Source organism: Pogoniulus pusillus, chromosome 18 (assembly GCF_015220805.1).
Source record: "Pogoniulus pusillus isolate bPogPus1 chromosome 18, bPogPus1.pri, whole genome shotgun sequence".
Classification (NCBI taxonomy): domain Eukaryota; kingdom Metazoa; phylum Chordata; class Aves; order Piciformes; family Lybiidae; genus Pogoniulus; species Pogoniulus pusillus.
The window spans coordinates 8,772,101-8,790,346 of NC_087281.1; the positions used below are offsets into that span (position 1 = coordinate 8,772,101).

Consider the following 18,246-nt stretch of genomic DNA (forward strand, 5'->3'; position numbering starts at 1 on the left):
AGCCAGGAGGAAAGGGACCTGGGGGTACTGGTAGATAGTAGACTGAAGATGAGCCAGCAGTGTGCCCAGGTGGCCAAGAGAGCCAATGGCATCCTGGCCTGCATCAGGAACAGTGTGGCCAGCAGGACAAGGGAGGTTATTCTTCCCCTGTACTCAGCACTGGTCAGGCCACACCTTGAGTCCTGTGTCCAGTTCTGGGCCTCTCAATTCAAGAAAGATGTTGAGGTGCTGGAAGGTGTCCAGAGAAGGGCGACAAAGCTGATGAGGGGCCTGGAGCACAAACCCTATGAGGAGAGGCTGAGGGAGCTGGGGGTGTGCAGCCTGGAGAAGAGGAGGCTCAGGGCAAACCTCATTGCTGTCTACAACTACCTGAAGGGAGGTTGTAGCCAAGTGGGGTTGGTCTCTTCTGCCAGGCAACCAGCAACAGAACAAGGGGACACAGTGTCAAGTTATGCCAGGGTAGGTCTAGGCTGGATGTTAGGAGGAAGTTCTTCACAGAGAGAGTGATTGGCATTGGAATGGGCTGCCCAGGGAGGTGGTGGAGGCACTGTGCCTGGAGGTCTTCAAGAAAAGACTGGATGAGGCACTTGGTGCCATGGTCTAGTTGATTGGATAGGGCTGGGTGCTAGGTTGGACTGGATGATCTTGGAGGTCTCTTCCAACCTGGTTGATTCTATGATTCATCAGAATCAGAGAATATTAGAGGCTGGAAGGGACATGCTGAGGTCATTGAGTTTAACCCCTCTGCCAAAAGCAGGATCATTCAGGGTAGTCCACACAGGAATGCATCCAGGCAGGTTTTGAGGGTCTCCAGAGAGGGAGCCCAGAACTGGACACAGCACTCAAGGTGTGCCCTGACCAGTGCTGAAGAAGAATAACCTCCCTCACCCTGCTGGCCACACTATTCCTGTAGATCTTATAGACCTACATTCCAAACACAGAGTTTATTGTTCCGTGTCCCTAAATCTACCTGCCAGCTCCTATCACACATCAGGGCCCTCGCTGGAACAACGGCTCCACCATTCTTAAATTAGCTTTTCCTTGTTGGGGTTTAAATGAGAAGAGACATCCAATTTGTGAGTGAAAACATTTGTCATTTCTTAGGGGGAGCCACACCACACAAAACGCAATTAACGTCTCTGAAGAACGTTGCACGGAGGTTTGGCAGCAGCTGACAAAGAAAATGAAATGAAAACAAATAAAATCAGTTGTTTCAATCCCAGAACTCGAGTGGCAAGTGTAATCTTCTTTTATCTGAGGTCGGAATTGCTTTTCTGCAACAGCTCTCATTAGGAAAATGCGGCACTTCTCAGCACCAGAATATTAAGGCAACACATGCCCACGGGGACCCAGATCATTTTAACTAGGAACAAACAATCCAGAATGCAGCTTTTATGTCTGGGTTGTTGTTTTTTTTTCCCTGAGCTAACACCTGCTTGGCAGCAAATGAACAATGGGAATGATAAGCACAACGGCTCACACTATCCGGGCTGAGATGTGCATCCCTGGCATCTTCTTCTTTGAGCCAGCAGTGTGCCCAGGTGGCCAAGAGAGCCAATGGCATCCTGGCCTGCATCAGGAACAGTGTGGCCAGTAGGACAAGGGAGGTTATTCTGCCCCTGTGCTCAGCACTGGTCAGGCCACACCTTGAGTACTGTGTCCAGTTCTGGGCCCCTCAATTCAAGAGAGATGTTGAGGTGCTGGAACATGTCCAGAGAAGGGCAATGAAGCTGGTGAGGGGCCTGGAGCACAAATCCTATGAGGAGAGGCTGAGGGAGCTGGGGGTGTGAAGCCTGGAGAAGAGGAGGCTCAGGGGTGATCTTATTACTGTCTACAACTACCTGAAGGGAGGTTGTAGCCAGGTGGGGGGTGGCCTCTTCTGCCAGGCAACCAGCAACAGAACAAGGGGACACAGTCTCAAGTTGTGCCAGGGTAGGTATAGGCTGGATATTAGGAAGAAGTTCTTCACAGAGAGAGTGATTGGCATTGGAATGGGCTGCCCAGGGAGGTGGTGGAGTCACTGTCCCTGGGGGTCTTCAAGAAAAGCCTGGATGAGGCACTTAGTGCCATGGTCTAGTTGAGTGGCTAGGGCTGGGTGCTAGGTTGGACTGGATGATCTTGGAGGTCTCTTCCAACCTGGTTGATTCTATGATTCTATGATTCTCACTGGCTAAAGAGGTGGCCAGAGGCCAGTGTAAATTTTAGGACTGCCAAAACTCTTGGGCAGAGGCTGAGGACAAGGCCTGTGTTTCATGGAGCTGTCAGTCTTGTGGAATGTGTCCTGAACTCTTCAGGAAGGTCCCAAATCTCTCAAGCCATAGGTAGGGACACCTTTCACTAGAAGAGGTCACTCAAGGCCTCATCCAACCTGGCCTTGAACACGTTCAGGGAGGTTGTGGATCACAGGATCACAGAATCTTCAATCACATTCTATGATTCTGTGATCCACAATGTCCCTGGACAATCTGTGCCAGTGTCTCACCACCCTCACTGTAAAAAACTTCTTCCTAACATCCAGTTTAAATCTCCCCTCTGCCCATTCAAACCCATTACTCCTCATCCTGCCTCTACAAGACCTTGTAAATAGTCACTCCCCAGCCTTCCTGTAGGCTCCCTTGAAATACAAGAAGGCTACTACAAGGTCTCCTCAAAGCCTTCTCCTCTCCAGGTTGAAGTTCCCCACTCTCATAGCCTGTCCTCATAGCAGAGCTCCTGCAGCCCTCTGAGCATCTTTGTGGCCTCCTCTGGACTTGCTCCAACAGTTTGATGTCCTTCTTGTGTTGGGTGCTCCAGAACTGCACACAGGACTCCAGGTGGGGTCTGACGAGAGCAGAGTAAAGGGGGAGAATCCCTTCCCTTGCCCTGCTGGCCACACTGCTCTTGCTGCAGCCCAGGACAGGGTTGGCTGTCTGAGCAGCCAGTCCATGCTTTAGTTGTCTCTCTGTATGTTGGATCCCTAGAGCTTACAGGTCTCTTACTGGCTTCCTATCATCAGCTAAGGTAATACACTTCAGGGCTCTGGAAGCTCCTCCCCAGTTCAGTCCCTGCTGTTAGCCAGCACAGCAGTCATTCCAGCCACACTGCTGCTACAATAATGTCACTCTGTGGATGTAAAGCCTTCAGAGCTGCCAATCCAGACTCCTTTGGGAGCAGTTCACTCATTTATGCAAACAAAACCTGCAAAGCTGGAAGGAGACTGATGTGCACGATTGAGAGCAGAGTACAGAATAGTGACTCTGTGTTTTGCCAGAGAGCAAATCTCTGTGCATCTCACGGGGAAATCAAGTGGAGATCCTAAAGAAGGCGGAGGAGGGCAGAAAGGATGTCACAATTCACCCACACACATGGAAAGGAAAAGGACAGGGAGACCCTCAGGACGTAGAGCTGACAAGATAGAGAGAGAATGTCAATAACTTCAGCTGAGGACAGGCTTTGAAAACAGATGAAATTTCTGAGCCTTCTGGTTACTTCCATTTCCCTTAGGGACTCCATCACGGTTGGTGGGACGATATTGGAAGCGATAGAGGACTGGGAGCACTCTTTTTGTTGGCAGAACTCTGCTTTTTTGGCCTCATTTTCTGTAGTGCAAAACTATGACACTTCCATTCTCCACAGCCTGCTCCATTCCTCCTTTCTCAGAAACACAGTTTGAGATTTTCAGGCTACATAAACTGACTAACAGAGCCCAATTCAGATGCATGTACTGCAGAGTCAGCTTTGCCTCTCCCTTTCTCCCTCTCTCTTGAGGTGAGAAGCTCATGACTCCTCGTGGAAGAGTGAAAAATGTCTCCTCTAGACAAAGGATGCATTTTTACTTACTCTCTCTTGAATTGAAGGGCCCAGAACTGGATGCAGCACTCAAGGTGTGGCCTGACCAGTGCTGAGTACAGGGGCAGAATAACCTCCCTCATCCTCCTGGCCACACTGTTCCTGATCCAGGCCACTTGACACTATCCATAGAATGTTTTCATGACCATGTAAGAACTGAAATATCATCAAAATAAGTGGTGGGGGTGGTGAGAGCTCTGAACAGCAAAATCAAGAAACAACATTCATTTTGGAAACTATCACCTCACACCAATTAATTTCCCCTCCCCAACAGAAAGCAAGCAGTTGTTCTATAGTCACAGGTTGTCCCAGAGCTGTTCTGCAGGAAGATGGGCCCCTAGCTTCTGTTCAGACTCTTTATGCTCCTCCGAGGGTACAGCAAGGGAGGCAATTAGCACTAACGATGGCAAGAGGTGATTTAGTGATATGGACACCTGTGTATAACAGAATGATGGGCACTGTCAGATGGGTGGAATACAAAATCAGTCCTGGCATAGCCCAGTCATGCCAGTTAGCTAGAGGTACCAGGTGTCCAGAGAGATGAGCTGGAGATCCTGACCTATATTTAGCCTGATGAGTTGATTTAAAAAAAACCATTTCCTCATTACTCTGCTGTACTCTTCTTATCCAGCAGCACTCTGAAGCATACACAGAACTCAAAGCACATGCACACCCTGTTGGTCATACACTTAAAATTACAGATGTGGTTATCTGAATTACTAGATGAAAGACTAGGAGCACTGTGGGGTTATTTGCATCCTGGCCTGGATCAGGAACAGTGTGGCCAGTAGGACAAGGGAGGTTATTCTGCCCCTGTACTCAGCACTGGTCAGGCCACACCTTGAGTGCTGTGTCCAGTTCTGGGCCCCTCAATTCAAGAGAGATGTTGAGGTGCTGGAAGGTGTCCAGAGAAGGGCAACAAAGCTGGTGAGGGGCCTGGAACACAAACCCTATGAGTAGAGGCTGAGGGAGCTGGGGGTGTGAAGCCTGGAGAAGAGGAGGCTCAGGGGTGACCTCATTGCTGTCTACAACTACCTGAAGGGAGGCTGTAGCCAGGTGGGGGTTGGTCTCTTCTGCCAGGCAACCAGCAATAGAACAAGGGGACACAGTCTCAAGTTGTGCCAGGGGAGGTCTAGGCTGGATGTTAGGAGGAAGTTGTTGGCAGAGAGAGTGATTGGCATTGAAATGGGCTGCCCAAGGAGGTGGTGGAGTCACTGTCCCTGGAGGTGTTCAAGCAAAGCCTGGATGAGGCACTTAGTGCCATGGTCTGTTTGACTGGCTAGGGTTGGGTGTTAGGTTGGACTGGATGATCTTAGAGGTCTCTTCCAACCTGGTTGACTCTATGATTCTGTTTCAAGCACCCAAAACTCTTCTGATCCACATAACTGTGGAGCCAAGATGTTGACAGAAGTAGCATGGGAACCACTCAGAATCTTTTGGGAATTGTAAAAGATGTAACAGCAGCTGCACAGGCACATAGCTAACTGCTGTGTGCATCTCTGCTTTGATAAACTTGTACAGAAATACTAACCACATCAGCACTTCCCAAATACATCCCTGTGCAGAGTGCCCTTCATCTCCTCAGCCTTTCCTAGGTCATTTGGAATCACTGAAATCTCACAGATGCAGAACATTCAGGGAAGAGGGAGAAGGAGGAATTGAGACTTGCAGTTTTTAACCATTGCAGTTTCTGGAAGAAATTGTCTCATTTGCCTCTCTTCTCTGTCTTTCTTTTCACATTTATATCCTTAATCTCCGTATAAATTTTCAGACCATGCTCAAAGAGCTCATGTTTTCCCTCCTGTTAACACTGCTCACAGATTTTTCTGCACTGACTGCCACTGTCTCTTCCATTTGTCTTCCCAAACAGAAACTTCAGTTTCTTTCACAGTCCCACACTGGCACTCTCAGGTACATGTCTACTTGCAGCATGACTCTGCAGAATTACCTCTGTGCCTCATTAAAGCATCCGAGAAACTCCAACAAAGAGCACTGGAGTCTTCATCTCTAGGCTCTGACACTGCTTAAGACTCTGGAAGATGCCAGGCTCATGAAGAATTCATGAAACACAGTAAGAAAAGCCTACGTCTAAGTGCCTGTGCCAGGCCAGGAAGCAATCTTCTTTCTGGTCCACAATTGCAAGACCAGGCATCTTTAATTCCCTCTTGCTTTAGGAGCACTCGGGAGGGCCAGGCTGTTAGTTTGTGTCTTCTCAGGATGTGATTCTGTCTAATTGGATACCATATAACATAGGTACCTTATTAGATGCTTTATATAGAGAAGTACATTAATTCATTATGGAATCACATTTTGCACCCAATCCAGAAGGAACACAGCTTATCCAAACCGAGCATGCTAACAGAATTGCCAGACACTGGCAATTCTGTGTTCAGTTTTGGGCTCCCCAGTTTAAGAGGGACAGGGAGCTGCTGGAGAAGGTCCAGGGAAGGGCTACGAGGATGATGAGGGGACTGGAGCACTGCCTGATGAGAGGCTGAGGGACCTGGGGCTGTTTAGTCTGGAGAAGAGTGGATTGAGAGGGGATTTAATAAATGTCTATAAATATCTGAGGGCTGGGGGTCAGGAAGGGCAGGACAGGCTCTGCTCACTGCTCACTGCTCCCTGGGACAGGACAAGAAGCAATGGATGGAAGCTGCAGCACAGGAGGTTCCACCTCAACACAAGGGGGAACTTCTTTACTGTAAGGGTCCCAGAGCACTGGCACAGGCTCCCCAGAGAGGTTGTGGAGTCTCCTATTCTGGAGACTGTCAAGGCCTATCTGGATGTGCTCCTGTGTGAGCTGAGCTAGATTGTATGGTCCTGCTGTGGCAGGGGGGTTGGACTCGATGATCTCCTTGGATTTCTTCCAGCCCCTGACATCCTGTGACTCTGTGACACAAAGAGGAACAGAAACCACCCCTGAGAGCTGTATATCTCCCCCAGTCTGTCGTGCAAAGCTCATTTTTTTTTTAAGGGCTGGAAAAAAAGTGCAGAAAGGTCTCTGAGCTTTGGGCTAGAGGAACTGAATATGTGAAGAACAATGTCTTTTGATTCAATTAATTTCTCTGGTTTCTTCGAAGTCACTGAGGAAGATTTGAATACACTGAGCTGTAGCTGGTTTTCTCACTCTTTCCTACAGAGAAACCCACTCAGTAGACAAACATATTTTATCCTATGTGCTTGTTTGAAAATGCACTAAACACAGTTGGTAAGGCTGTGACATTTCAGCCACATCAGACAAAGTTAATTCAGATGCCACAATAAAAATGCAGCTACTTAGCTCTCAATGTGGCCACCGACAAAGCAGGGAAGTGGAGGTGTGCCTGTGTTTCTTTAGAGGGTATGAAGAAGTCTTAGAAGGGTTTTAGATACTAAAGCTTTTTTGATTAGAATTGTTTCATGTCATTTTCTTCAGGCATTAAGAGTTGCCAGCAATTGTTTCCTTGCTTCTTGTCTTTAGAACTAGAGAAATCCAGGACTGCCATTCAATAGAAGAGTTTACACTGATTTGAATCGCTGCTCCCCAGCCCTATCTAACAACTCAGGAGCCCAGTTGCCCTGGGGGTAGTCAGTCTTTTTGTTAAAGGCTGAGGCAAAGAAGCTGTTAGGTACCTCAGCCTTCTCCTTGTCTTCTGCTACTATGTTCCCTCCTTCATCCAATAAGGAATGAAGATTTCTCCCTGGTCCTCCTTTTGTTATTAATGTATTTACAAAACCACGTTTTATTATCATTAACAGAAGTGGGCAGATTAAGTTCAGCAGCTTCCACAGCTTTTCAGAGGAACACAGAGTCAGTAATGCTCACTCTACATTACTAACATCCCAGATTATCTCAGCACATGACCTAAAGAGCCAGTTTCCTCACAATCTAGTATCTCACTTTTCTTCTGCTTCCCAGGCAGATGGACTTCATGGGCAAGGGGACAGCTTAGCATGGGGGGACTGCAAAATGTTCTTACAAAAGGTTAGAAGGTCACCTCCCAAAAGCCTAATCACAACATCCTTCCTTCAGAACACACTCAAGTTTTAGTTTTAACTTTCTTTTTTCCACCAAAGCCAAAGGGAACATTGGCTAAGCCCAGGATAAATAATCCAACCTAGCACAAAGGAAACCATTGCTTACTAAGTCTGCTTTGCACTCCAAGATGGACAGCAACAGTGTGCCACGAGAAGCTGGGCAGCAAGGGCAGGACCTTGAAGTAAGAATTTGTGAGGTGGGTTAAGGGAAGGGTAGAGGCAAAGTTAGATGAAGAGCCAGGTGTGACACAGGGCAAGCAGAGGGAGCAGTGTGGGGCACAAAGCCAAAAGTGAGGCACGGCTATAGGGACAGTTTGGGCTCACAGGCAGCAGCCCAGATTTGAGGGAAACAAGTGTAGAGCAGATGTCAGAGCTCTGGCAGACATCAGAAACAAGACCCCTCGTGACACACAAGCCTTTCATCCTGCTCGCTGTCAGGGCTCTGCTGCTTAGTGCAAGGACACCCCACACAGTGCCTGGAGAAGTGATGCTGCCGTGACTCCTGAGCTGATTCAAGGGGAAGGGCTGGCTCAGCAGAAGAGGCTGTTTCTGGACTGCTGAGCTGAGAAGGGAGGACCCACAAGCTCTACAAACCACTGAACATCAGTGCAAAAGGGACAGCTGCTGCACCACGCTCTTGGCACAAAGGCCTCAGCCCCACCCTTACCCACAGCAAGACTGCTGGGCACCAAGTCCATCTCAAAGGAGATTTCATCATAATCCTTAATGAGGTTGTCTTCTTTCACGTGAGCATTCCCATAGCAACAAAGAGGCAATTCTACTCTGCAATGTAATAGACACAGTAACAATTACATGGTTTGGAGTTTTTTGAGGAGGGGAGAGGTTGTTGCAGATGCAAACGCCCCTTCCCTGGGCTGCAGCATCCTTCCTGAGCTGCAGCACCCCTCTCAGGGCTGCAGCATCCTTCCCTGGGCTGCAGCATCCTTCCTGAGCTGCAGCACCCCTCCCAGGGCTGCAGCATCCTTCCTGAGCTGCAGCACCCCTCCCAGAGCTGCAGCATCCTTCCCTGAGCTGCAGCACCCCTCCCAGGGCTGCAGCATCCTTCCCTGAGCTGCAGCACCCCTCCCAGGGCTGCAGCATCCTTCCCTGAGCTGCAGCACCCCTCCCAGAGCTGCAGCATCCTTCCCTGGGCTGCGGTATCCCTCCCGGGGCTGCAGCATCTTTCCTGGGGCCGCAGCATCCCTTCCTGCGTTGCAGCATCCCTCGCTGGCCTGCAACACCACTCGTCGACCCCCGCCAGCGGCGTACGTCCAGCACCACCAGGTGGCCGCAGCCCCCGGCCCCAGCTGCACCACCAACAGGGCAGAGAGCAAGAGCCACGGGCACATCGTGCCCAGAGCCAGCACAGGGAAGCAGGAAACCCCACTGAGACCATCTTGGTCATGCTCTCAGGTGTAGGGGTAATGGGGAGCACTACGATTATCTCTTTCCTAGCAAGCCCTGCAGGCCAATGTCCTAATTCATGATATGGCAACTGCTTAGCCAGGCTACAGAGCACCCAACACTCTCCCTCAGCAATGCTATGATGGGTGGAGCAGAAGGGAAGACAAACTTGTGCTTCATTCACTGCAGACTAAGGCAATCCTTGAGGGGGAAAACCAGAAACAAACAAACAAGCAATACGCAGGATATGTAGAGCAGCAAACAGGAGAGCAAAGCACAAGGCTTGGAGCAAGGCTCCTAAGTGGTGTGGAGATAGAACTCTGTGGTGGGTTTGGACGAGACAGGGTTAATTTTTTTCACAGTAGCTAGTGTGGGGCTGTAGTTTGGATTCGTGCTGGAAATGACACTGATAGCATTGCTGAGCAGTTTGCACCGAGTCAAGGCCTCTTAGTGTGGCTAGCAGCACACCTTGAGTGCTGTGTCCAGTTCTGGGCTCCTCAACTCAAGAGAGATGTTGAGGTGCTGGAACATGTGCAGAGAAGGGCAACAAAGCTGGTGAGAGGCCTGGAACACAAACCCTATGAGGAGAGGCTGAGGGAGCTGGGGGTGTGCAGCCTGGAGAAGAGGAGGCTCAGGGCAGACCTCATTGCTGTCTACAACTACCTGAAGGAATGCTGTAGCCAGGTGGGGTTGGTCTCTTCTCCCAGGCAAGCAGCAATAGAACAGGGGGACACAGTCTCAAGTTGTGTCAGGGGAGGTCTAGGCTGGATGTTAGGAGGAAGTTGTTGGCAGAGGGATTGGCATTGGAATGGGCTGCCCAAGGAGGTGGTGGAGTCGCTGTCCCTGGAGGTGCTGAAGCAAAGCCTGGATGAGGCACTTAGTGCCATGGTCTAGTTGAGTGGCTAGGGCTGGGTGCTAGGTTGGACTGGATGATCTTAGAGGTCTCTTCCAACCTGGTTGATTCTATGATTCTCTCACACCACTCCAACAGTGAGCAGGATGGGGGTGCACAAGAAGTGCACCTCAAGTGACCAAAGGAATATTCCATTACTATGTGACATCATGTTCAGCATATACAGCTGGGGGAAGAGGAAGGAAAAGGAGAGGATGTTCAGAGTGATGATCTTTCCCAAGTAAATGTTACACATGTCAGAGCCCTGCTTTCCTGGAGGTGGGTGAACACCTGTCAGCCACTAGGAACTGGTGAATTAATTCCTTCTTTTGCTTCACTTGCACCTGTGGCTTTTGCTTTACCTATTAAACTGTTTTATATTAACCCACTGTTTTCTCACTTTTACTCTTCTTATTCTCTCCTCCCATCCCACACGGAGGAAGTGAGCAAATGGCTGTGTGGAGCTCAGTTGCCAGCTGGGGTTAAACCATAACAAAGCAGTACATGCAAGTAATCACTTCACAAATAGCAGCCTGTGTATGCTAGACAAATAGCAAAACCAGCATGGTGGTACTAATAATGCTTCTGCAGCTCACTAGCACTGACATCCATGAAAGAGACTTCCATTTTAGAATCACAGAATCATAGAATCAAGCAGGTTGGAAGAGACCTCCAAGATCATCCAGTCCAACCTAGCACCCAGCCCTAGCCAGTCAACTAGACCATGGCACTAAGTGCCTCATTGAGTCTTTTCTTGAACACCTCCAGGGACAGTGTCTCATCTCATCTCCTTGATTGTGACATTAACAGTGATACCATCTCAGCACTTTATTCAGGCCTACAAAGTCTACTCCAGATCCCACATTAAGTATAGACAGAATCCCAAATCCAAGCTTCATATTCAAAGCATCATTCATCAAAACAAACAAGATTTTTGTTTCTCTTTTTATTTATTTTATTAGAAATCACAAAGATACTCTCTCCAGGAGAGCAAGAGGGAAAAAAAACAAACAACCTGAAACAGATCCAAGCAACTTTCTTCCATATAAACACAAGCAAAGTTACATATGTAATTCACACACACATACAAAAACATGTTAAGTAAAACATCCTTCACACAAGAACATATATTGAGCACATAATTAGACTGGCCTCACCTACACTAATCTTATTTTCCTATTCTCTTTGTAAATGGTAAATTGCTATGCAGGAAACATCTCTTTTTTTCTACACAGCATTATGCATATTCAAATGAGTATGGGTGGCCTCAGAATTAAATCACTAGGTAGCACACGGCCTGACATACAGCTGCATGCTCAAGTTGTCACACTGCCGTTTATACTGTGCAAGTTCGCTGTTGGACACCAGGCAGAACTCTTCAAAAGGAGTAAAAAAGGTATTGCTGGAGGGAAAAAGGAATAGAGCTCTCTCAACTGCAATCCGGTCTGATTCCCATGCAAAACACTTCAAAAGCCAAGTAATTCACAGATCTTGCTCTCCAAATTGATATCAAAGTTCCCACCAATTTCAATCATGGCAAAATAAATCACTCCGGCATCAATGCTACCGGATATGGAAGTGGTCAATACTCAACATTCCAATTTGTCATCCACCCACCTCTGGAAAAAGAAGGGAGGAGATGAAAGAACTAACAGAACTGCAGTCTAGTGAGGCAGGTAGGCCAGCAGAGGACTGAAGCAAAAGAAGATAGCTACAAGATCTGACCTTCATTCCAACCCCCTGCATAATCTAATGGTGGCTTGAAATTTGAGGATTAGGTGGTTAATGAACTCCTCAATGGCTGTTCAGGGCTGCATTAACAGCTAACAAAATCTCATTCCATTCATCCAAAAAGGCATACTGTCTGTATCTGACTTTGTGAGCTAGATCTGAAATTCCACTATTTCATGCGTGTTGAACATCACTGTAAATCTAATGACAGCAAATGTTTAGAGGGGAAAGACTCGCCGAGAAGACAAAGCTTCCACCTGCATAAAAGGAAATGTCAAGCACACAAATGTCAGAAGGAACAGTGGCATAAAGGGGGGAATGGCAGGTATAGATTTTACTCTGCTGTCTTCTTTAAATGTACAAGCAATGCTGATCCACTTCTTATCTCTGCATAAGCATGCACTCTAAGGAAAATCAATGCCGCCTCTCTCTTACACGGCAACGACACTGCTGAATCAATGGAGGGTGAATTTCCACTGTATTTGAATATATTTGAAGCAGTCAGGCTTAGTTTATTGCAGTGTGTGTTACAGGGTGAAATGGGTGTGGAAAAGTGATGTGAAATACAAAACCAATTAAAAGTAAGTACAGAAGCACGTCAGGAGGCTTAACCAAAGCCTTGCAGAAGAGCAGGTTTTCATTTTTAGCACACCTGAAATCTTGCAAATGAACAAGCAATGCTGGAAGCAGCCACTCTGTCCTCTAGCTCCTGACAATAGTGCAAAGGGTTTTACTTAGGTGCCCTGACCTCAAGAATACTTTACTATTTTGTCAAAGCATCTACAGCAAAAGGCCCAATGACAGGTGTTTTCACACAGTCGCAAAGACACAAGGGCCAAACCAAGCTGAGTCTTGAAACGTCAATCTGGAGCGTTCTGTGTGCTGTGGACAACATTGGATCTGCTGGTTTGTGTAAGATAAGCAGTCTGGGGTTGACCCGTCACTACCACCAACTGTAAGCTCTGGAAAATGTGAAGCAGAAAGAAAATAGCTGCCAAGCAGGTGTAAGTCATCTCCAATTTCCAAACAGGAAGAGCTGAAGTCAGGTCACTTAATTCAGACACTGACAGTGTGGATGTCTTCAGCTGAGGCGGTCAGCCCTGCTTTATTCTTTCACTTCAAGGCCAGATGAGCAGTGACCTAGGAACGACTGTTTCTTGTTTCTCTTCAGCCACGAATGTGGCCCAGAGGAACAAATTTAGCTGTAGATATCTAAAGCTGTGTGACGAGATACCACTCCAGATGCCTTCCTTGTACTTGGGCAGCTGAACAGCACAAAAATGTTGTATTTCTTCAGGATAAGCAGTATTACTTAAAGCTAGTATCATAAAGTTACCATACTCTCCAGACAGTAGTCTGGAGACTACTCCAGATAGTAGTCCTATCCAAACAAAAGGGAAACTCACAGCTCTCCAAAACTCTGAAGGATCAAAATGCCCTTTGTGAACAGTACCTAAATGTCAAACACACTTCTAAGAGGCAAATACTATTACTCTTTTACAGCTGGGCAAACAGGGACGTTGCAATATGTTTAATGGCAACTAAGAGAGAATCAAAAGAAAGATTTCCTAATACACTGACTGGTCCACTGCTCTACTACTGACTAGGCTTCAAAGAGATAGAATTTACCCTCCAGGGGAAACCTTCACAACTGTGATGGACAATTTTATCTCAAATATCTACAAAAGCCTGTGGTCACACATTCTTAGTAAACATTGAGGAATTTTATGTTTGCCTTCCACTTCTATAAAGTAGAAGAGAAATAGTTAGGGAAAAAAAGACTTAAGGCTAGACATGGTATAGAGAAACAAAAATATTATGCCTGGAGCTCGTTCTTTCAAAAGATAAACTCACAATTGTAAGGACAAATGGGAGGTTGGGTAAATCTCCCTGAAACATCCCAAAGGGTTACAGGTAGAAAGCCAGTTTAAGTGGCTGTTCATTCCTGATTCATGTTCATTCTAGCTTTTTTGAGAGAGATACTCACTGAATCAAGTTAAAGACTGAGCTGATCAACTCTAGACTGTGCAGAACAAAAAAACCACCACCAGTCTGCTGAGCCATAAAAGGAAGATGATACTGTGATACTGTGAAGCAGCAAAACAGATTATATTTCAGACTAAGCTGTCAAGATAGCAACTTTCTCAGCCAGTCTGAAGTTGCTGCACTCAATCCAATGAGAGCAAAGGAAAACTTTGCATTGCCAGTGCCAGCTCACACCAATAGCAAAGCTGCTTCATTCACTCCACAAAACCACATCAACTTCCCTGACTCGATGATCAAGAAATCAACTAGAGAAGTCCCGCTGGACTTGTTACTAACAAGGAATTGCTGGACAACGTGAAGGTGTTTGCTGCAGCACACATGGAATTGTGGCTTTTTAAATCCTGAGAAACACCTACAAGACAAAGAGAGTTCTGCACCTTTAGGACAACATGATTTGGTTTATTTAAGAAATGCCTTGGCAGGATCCCAGGAAGAACTGCCTTGGCCTCCTAAAGGGGCCCAAGAGTACTGCCTTTTCTTCAAAAGCAGCCTGCTAAAAGGAGAACAGCCCTTTCTGATGAGCAGAAAGTAAAGCAACCATGACAGAAGACGAGAATAGACAATCAAGGAACTCCCAACTGAATTCAAGCACACAGAAAACCGTAGAGAGAGGTGGGAGTGAGGATGGCTTGGCCTGCAGGCATATTCAGACACAGACCCAGTGTCCAGGGACGGCTAGGAAAGCCAAAGCTCAGTTGTAGCTGAAACTGGTATGAAATGTGGAAAAGAGCTTTTAAAAGAAAGGTTAAAGAAAACACAGGTTTACTGTTCAATGACTCTGGCGACAAAGCATGCAGTTTGTACTTTGAGGCTGGCATAATTAACACTTTTCTTGCCTGTTTTCACTGGTAACATCTGCTTTCAGGCCTGCCAGATCCCTGGTCTACTAGCAGAGTGTTACCTACAGCAGAGGAAGATGAGGTTAGCAAGAACTTAAGCCAATCTGCCATACCTAAGTCCATGGAACCAGGCAGGATGCCTCTGAAGGAGCTGGAGGATGGCACTTTGAGGCCACTGTACAGGGTCTTTGTGAGGCTGGCATCAACACTTCCCAAACCAGTGAAATATCCTGACTGTTGGTAGCAACAGTTAGCAAGAACGTAACCAATACAATGAGGGAAATTTTACCTTCTCTCTATTCAGCACTTCTGAGACCATACTGGAAGGCTTTATCCACTTCTGTGCTCACTCTTAAAAGAATGGCACTGTAGCAATTTTAATGAAAGGCCACAAAGCTGGTTAGGGTGCTGGAGCACATGGTGCTCAAGAAGAGCCTGAGACAGCTTGGTTTCATTGGATTTAGTAAGAGAAAAGGCTCTCATTGTATATACAATCACTTAATGGGCAAGCTAGAGAAGACATTCTCTTCTCAGAGATGTACAATAATAAAAGAGAAGCAATGAGCACAAGCTGGAACATGGGAAATTCCAACTGGATGCAGGGATATATTTTTTCTTACTATGAGAGTACTTAAATATGGAAAAACATCTAAAGAGTTTTGGCATCATCATCATCATCCTTGGAGACATTCAAAACTCAATTGGACAAGGCCCTGAGCAACCTGATCTAAGTGGCTGTGCTTCAAGCAAGAGGCTGAACTAGACTAGAAAATTCAGCATGTCCATTCAACCCAAATTATTCAATGATTCTATGATTCAGCAAATCTCTTCACAACTACTTTTCATTAGTAACTTCCTTGTTAACCTATCAAAGCAAGCTATGACACCATGAGTCAGGATGGAGTTACAGAAGCCAGAAAAGAGGGGAGCTGAAGTGCACTATACATCATATACATCTCACAATGATTTTACACAAGGTCCCTCACACACCAGGGCCAGCCCTGTCAATTAACTGTAGCCATCACAGTGCTCTCTTAGTTCAAGTCTACTACATACCATCAGGCTTAAATAAAAAGACTGTCTCTTTTCACATCTTCTTCATCTTTTTCTTGCAGCGCTGGTTGAAGACAGGTGAGGATCCCATCAGACTGTCAGCAGAATGAGAACCGTAACTGCTCTCAGAGCCATTGGGGCTCTGCGGCATTCCAGCTTCACTCATGCCTGACATTGGTTCCTCAAAGACATCACTGCCTAGGACCCCATGGCCATGCACATTGGCCTCTTCATTTTCCTGCGGCTCCATTTTCACCTGTGCCAAGTTCCAGAGTGGGGAAGCATTCACCTCTGTCCCTAGAAAAAACACACAGTAGTAACTGAATAAAAAGACAAATTGCCAGTAGCACGCAGATGTAAAAGATGGCAGCACTGGTAAAGAATGAGCAAAAGCAAAGCTGCAGGTGAACTAGACTAGGAGGAAAAAGTCTAAAATACAGCAACCAGCATGAAACAATAAATAACAAACAACATCAACAACAAAAAAACCTGTTGGGTTTAATAGCCCAGTAATTGCAGCTTTAAAAGTAGGATACTATCCTTTCACAGACATCACCCGAAAGAAATGAGAAGCCTACATCACTCTACAGAAGCAGTGTCTCAGCAGCAATGAATAAACCAACAGCATATGGACTATATCCTGCATAAACAGGTCTTAAAGACAATCCAGAAGTCATTCACCAGGATGAGGTCCTTGCAACATCAGCAATCTCATTTAAGCTGTGAGACATAGTAGAATTCTGGTACTTCTACAAGAGAAGTGAAGCGAGAGGGCAGGGGACTAAGTAGGTGACCAGTTTCAAACACCACTTTTCAGCAACGTAAAGCAGGACATTAGAGCTGCAGTCAGCCACCAGACTGTCTGCCTCCTTGTACTCAATGATCACAGGTCTCATCCTATCTTTCAGCAGAATGGAATGAAACACTCCGACCTCAACCTCACAGACACTCTTCTGGGAAATAGCTCCCTCTCCCTATTTTCTTCATTATTTTTTCCTAACTTCTGGACTACTGTACAATCTGAGCAGACTGAGGACTTTCTGTACAAGATTATGAAGACATATTTCTTGACACCACCACATTTAGTTCCCCCCCCCCAATAGCAGTAATTACAGATTGCATTATTTCTGCTTATGCATAGTTTTAAGAGAGAAAAATCCTATTAAGAAGACACTAATTGGGGCCCTTGCTCAGACAGGCATAAACAGATCAGAACTCAGCAAAGACTTTTTAATCTGGTATAGGGTTAAATTCATTAATTAAAAAACAACCAATTTAAAAGTATAAAAAACCCAAACACCAAAAACCTCCACAGAAAACTAGGCAATCAGTTTTAACAGGCTTTCCAAATCTTGTGCTAGTTGGAAAGCACAACCAACCATCTTGCACTGAACCTACTACTGTTCTCTACGTTACTGTCAATAGTCTCTTGTTACTAGCAACTGCACACAGAACTAATCTCCCACCACATGTTTGCACTGTGACTTCCTTATGGAATGAGGAATCTTTGCCAGAGCAGCTTAATCCAAACCAAGGTTCTGGAGACCTTTTTGCTAACAAAACCTACGCTGGTTCAACAGTCAAACAAGCCAGAAGAGAAGTGTTTGCTGGTGTCCAGTTGCCTTAAGCAAAGTTCTTTTTTCATTAATTGTAAGTATGCCTTTCAACAACAAGAACATTATTAAAACACCATCAGTTCCACAGAGTTGCAGCTTCAGTCTACACAATAATCAAAGGTGCTCACTAAACTTACTGTATCTTTCTTTCATCAGTGGCTTTTCATTGCTCAGCCCCACTCCTTTTAGTTCTATCACTTGTCACTCCGAGTGTCACTAATGCCTAACAGTACTTAAAGCATAAACACAGGACCACAGGACGTTTCATCTTCAAAGCACTTTAACTTCAAAGTACTTTGCAAATGAGCTAATCTTCCTGTTACCCTACTGGATGGAGGAAGATGGTCCCCAATTTGACTCGGTTTCCACTACTGCAGTGAAACTAAGTAGCTAGCCCACACGCACATCAGGCATAAGCAGAAACAGAAGCAGAACACGGGAGACCGTAACAAGAGTTTTGCCCTCAGACCTTCAAGCTGTGCTGCTGCCTTCTCTATGGGCCTCATCCTCTTACTTTCGAGACAGTGGTGTCCTAATTGCAGCAGCTTTTCCTCACTCCTTACGATATTATGCTCTCCAGTCTGCCCGGCTCTAGACTGAGACTTCTCACAGTGATGAGATTTCCACAGGCCCTTGTGAAGTGAAGAGGGATTTTCAAGGAGGAACAGAGCACTTGTATAGTTAATTAGAAAACATCAATTCGGTATCAGAGAGGCAAGAGGCATTTAATATATAGCTAGCATGCTAACCTCTGGGTCTCGAGTGGTGGATGCTAATACAAGGCTTTCCAGATGAATCACTCACAACCCCAGATGGGCCA

General features: G+C 46.3%; 1 protein-coding gene across 5 annotated transcripts in view; it reads right to left on the reverse strand.

Moving 5' to 3' along the window:
• Nucleotides 1-11,072: 11,072 nt before the first annotated feature.
• The window catches only part of SUPT7L (SPT7 like, STAGA complex subunit gamma), a 28,695-nt gene continuing 21,521 nt past the window's right edge, over nt 11,073-18,246 (reverse strand). For 4 of the 5 annotated variants that reach the window (XM_064158336.1, XM_064158335.1, XM_064158333.1 and 1 more), the window contains one exon: nt 11,073-16,107. In XM_064158336.1, coding sequence (XP_064014406.1) covers nt 15,845-16,107 — 263 coding nt within the window. In that variant the 3' untranslated portion in view covers nt 11,073-15,844. The remainder of the gene's footprint in view (nt 16,108-18,246) is intronic. The other variant, XM_064158338.1, reaches the window with a different exon arrangement.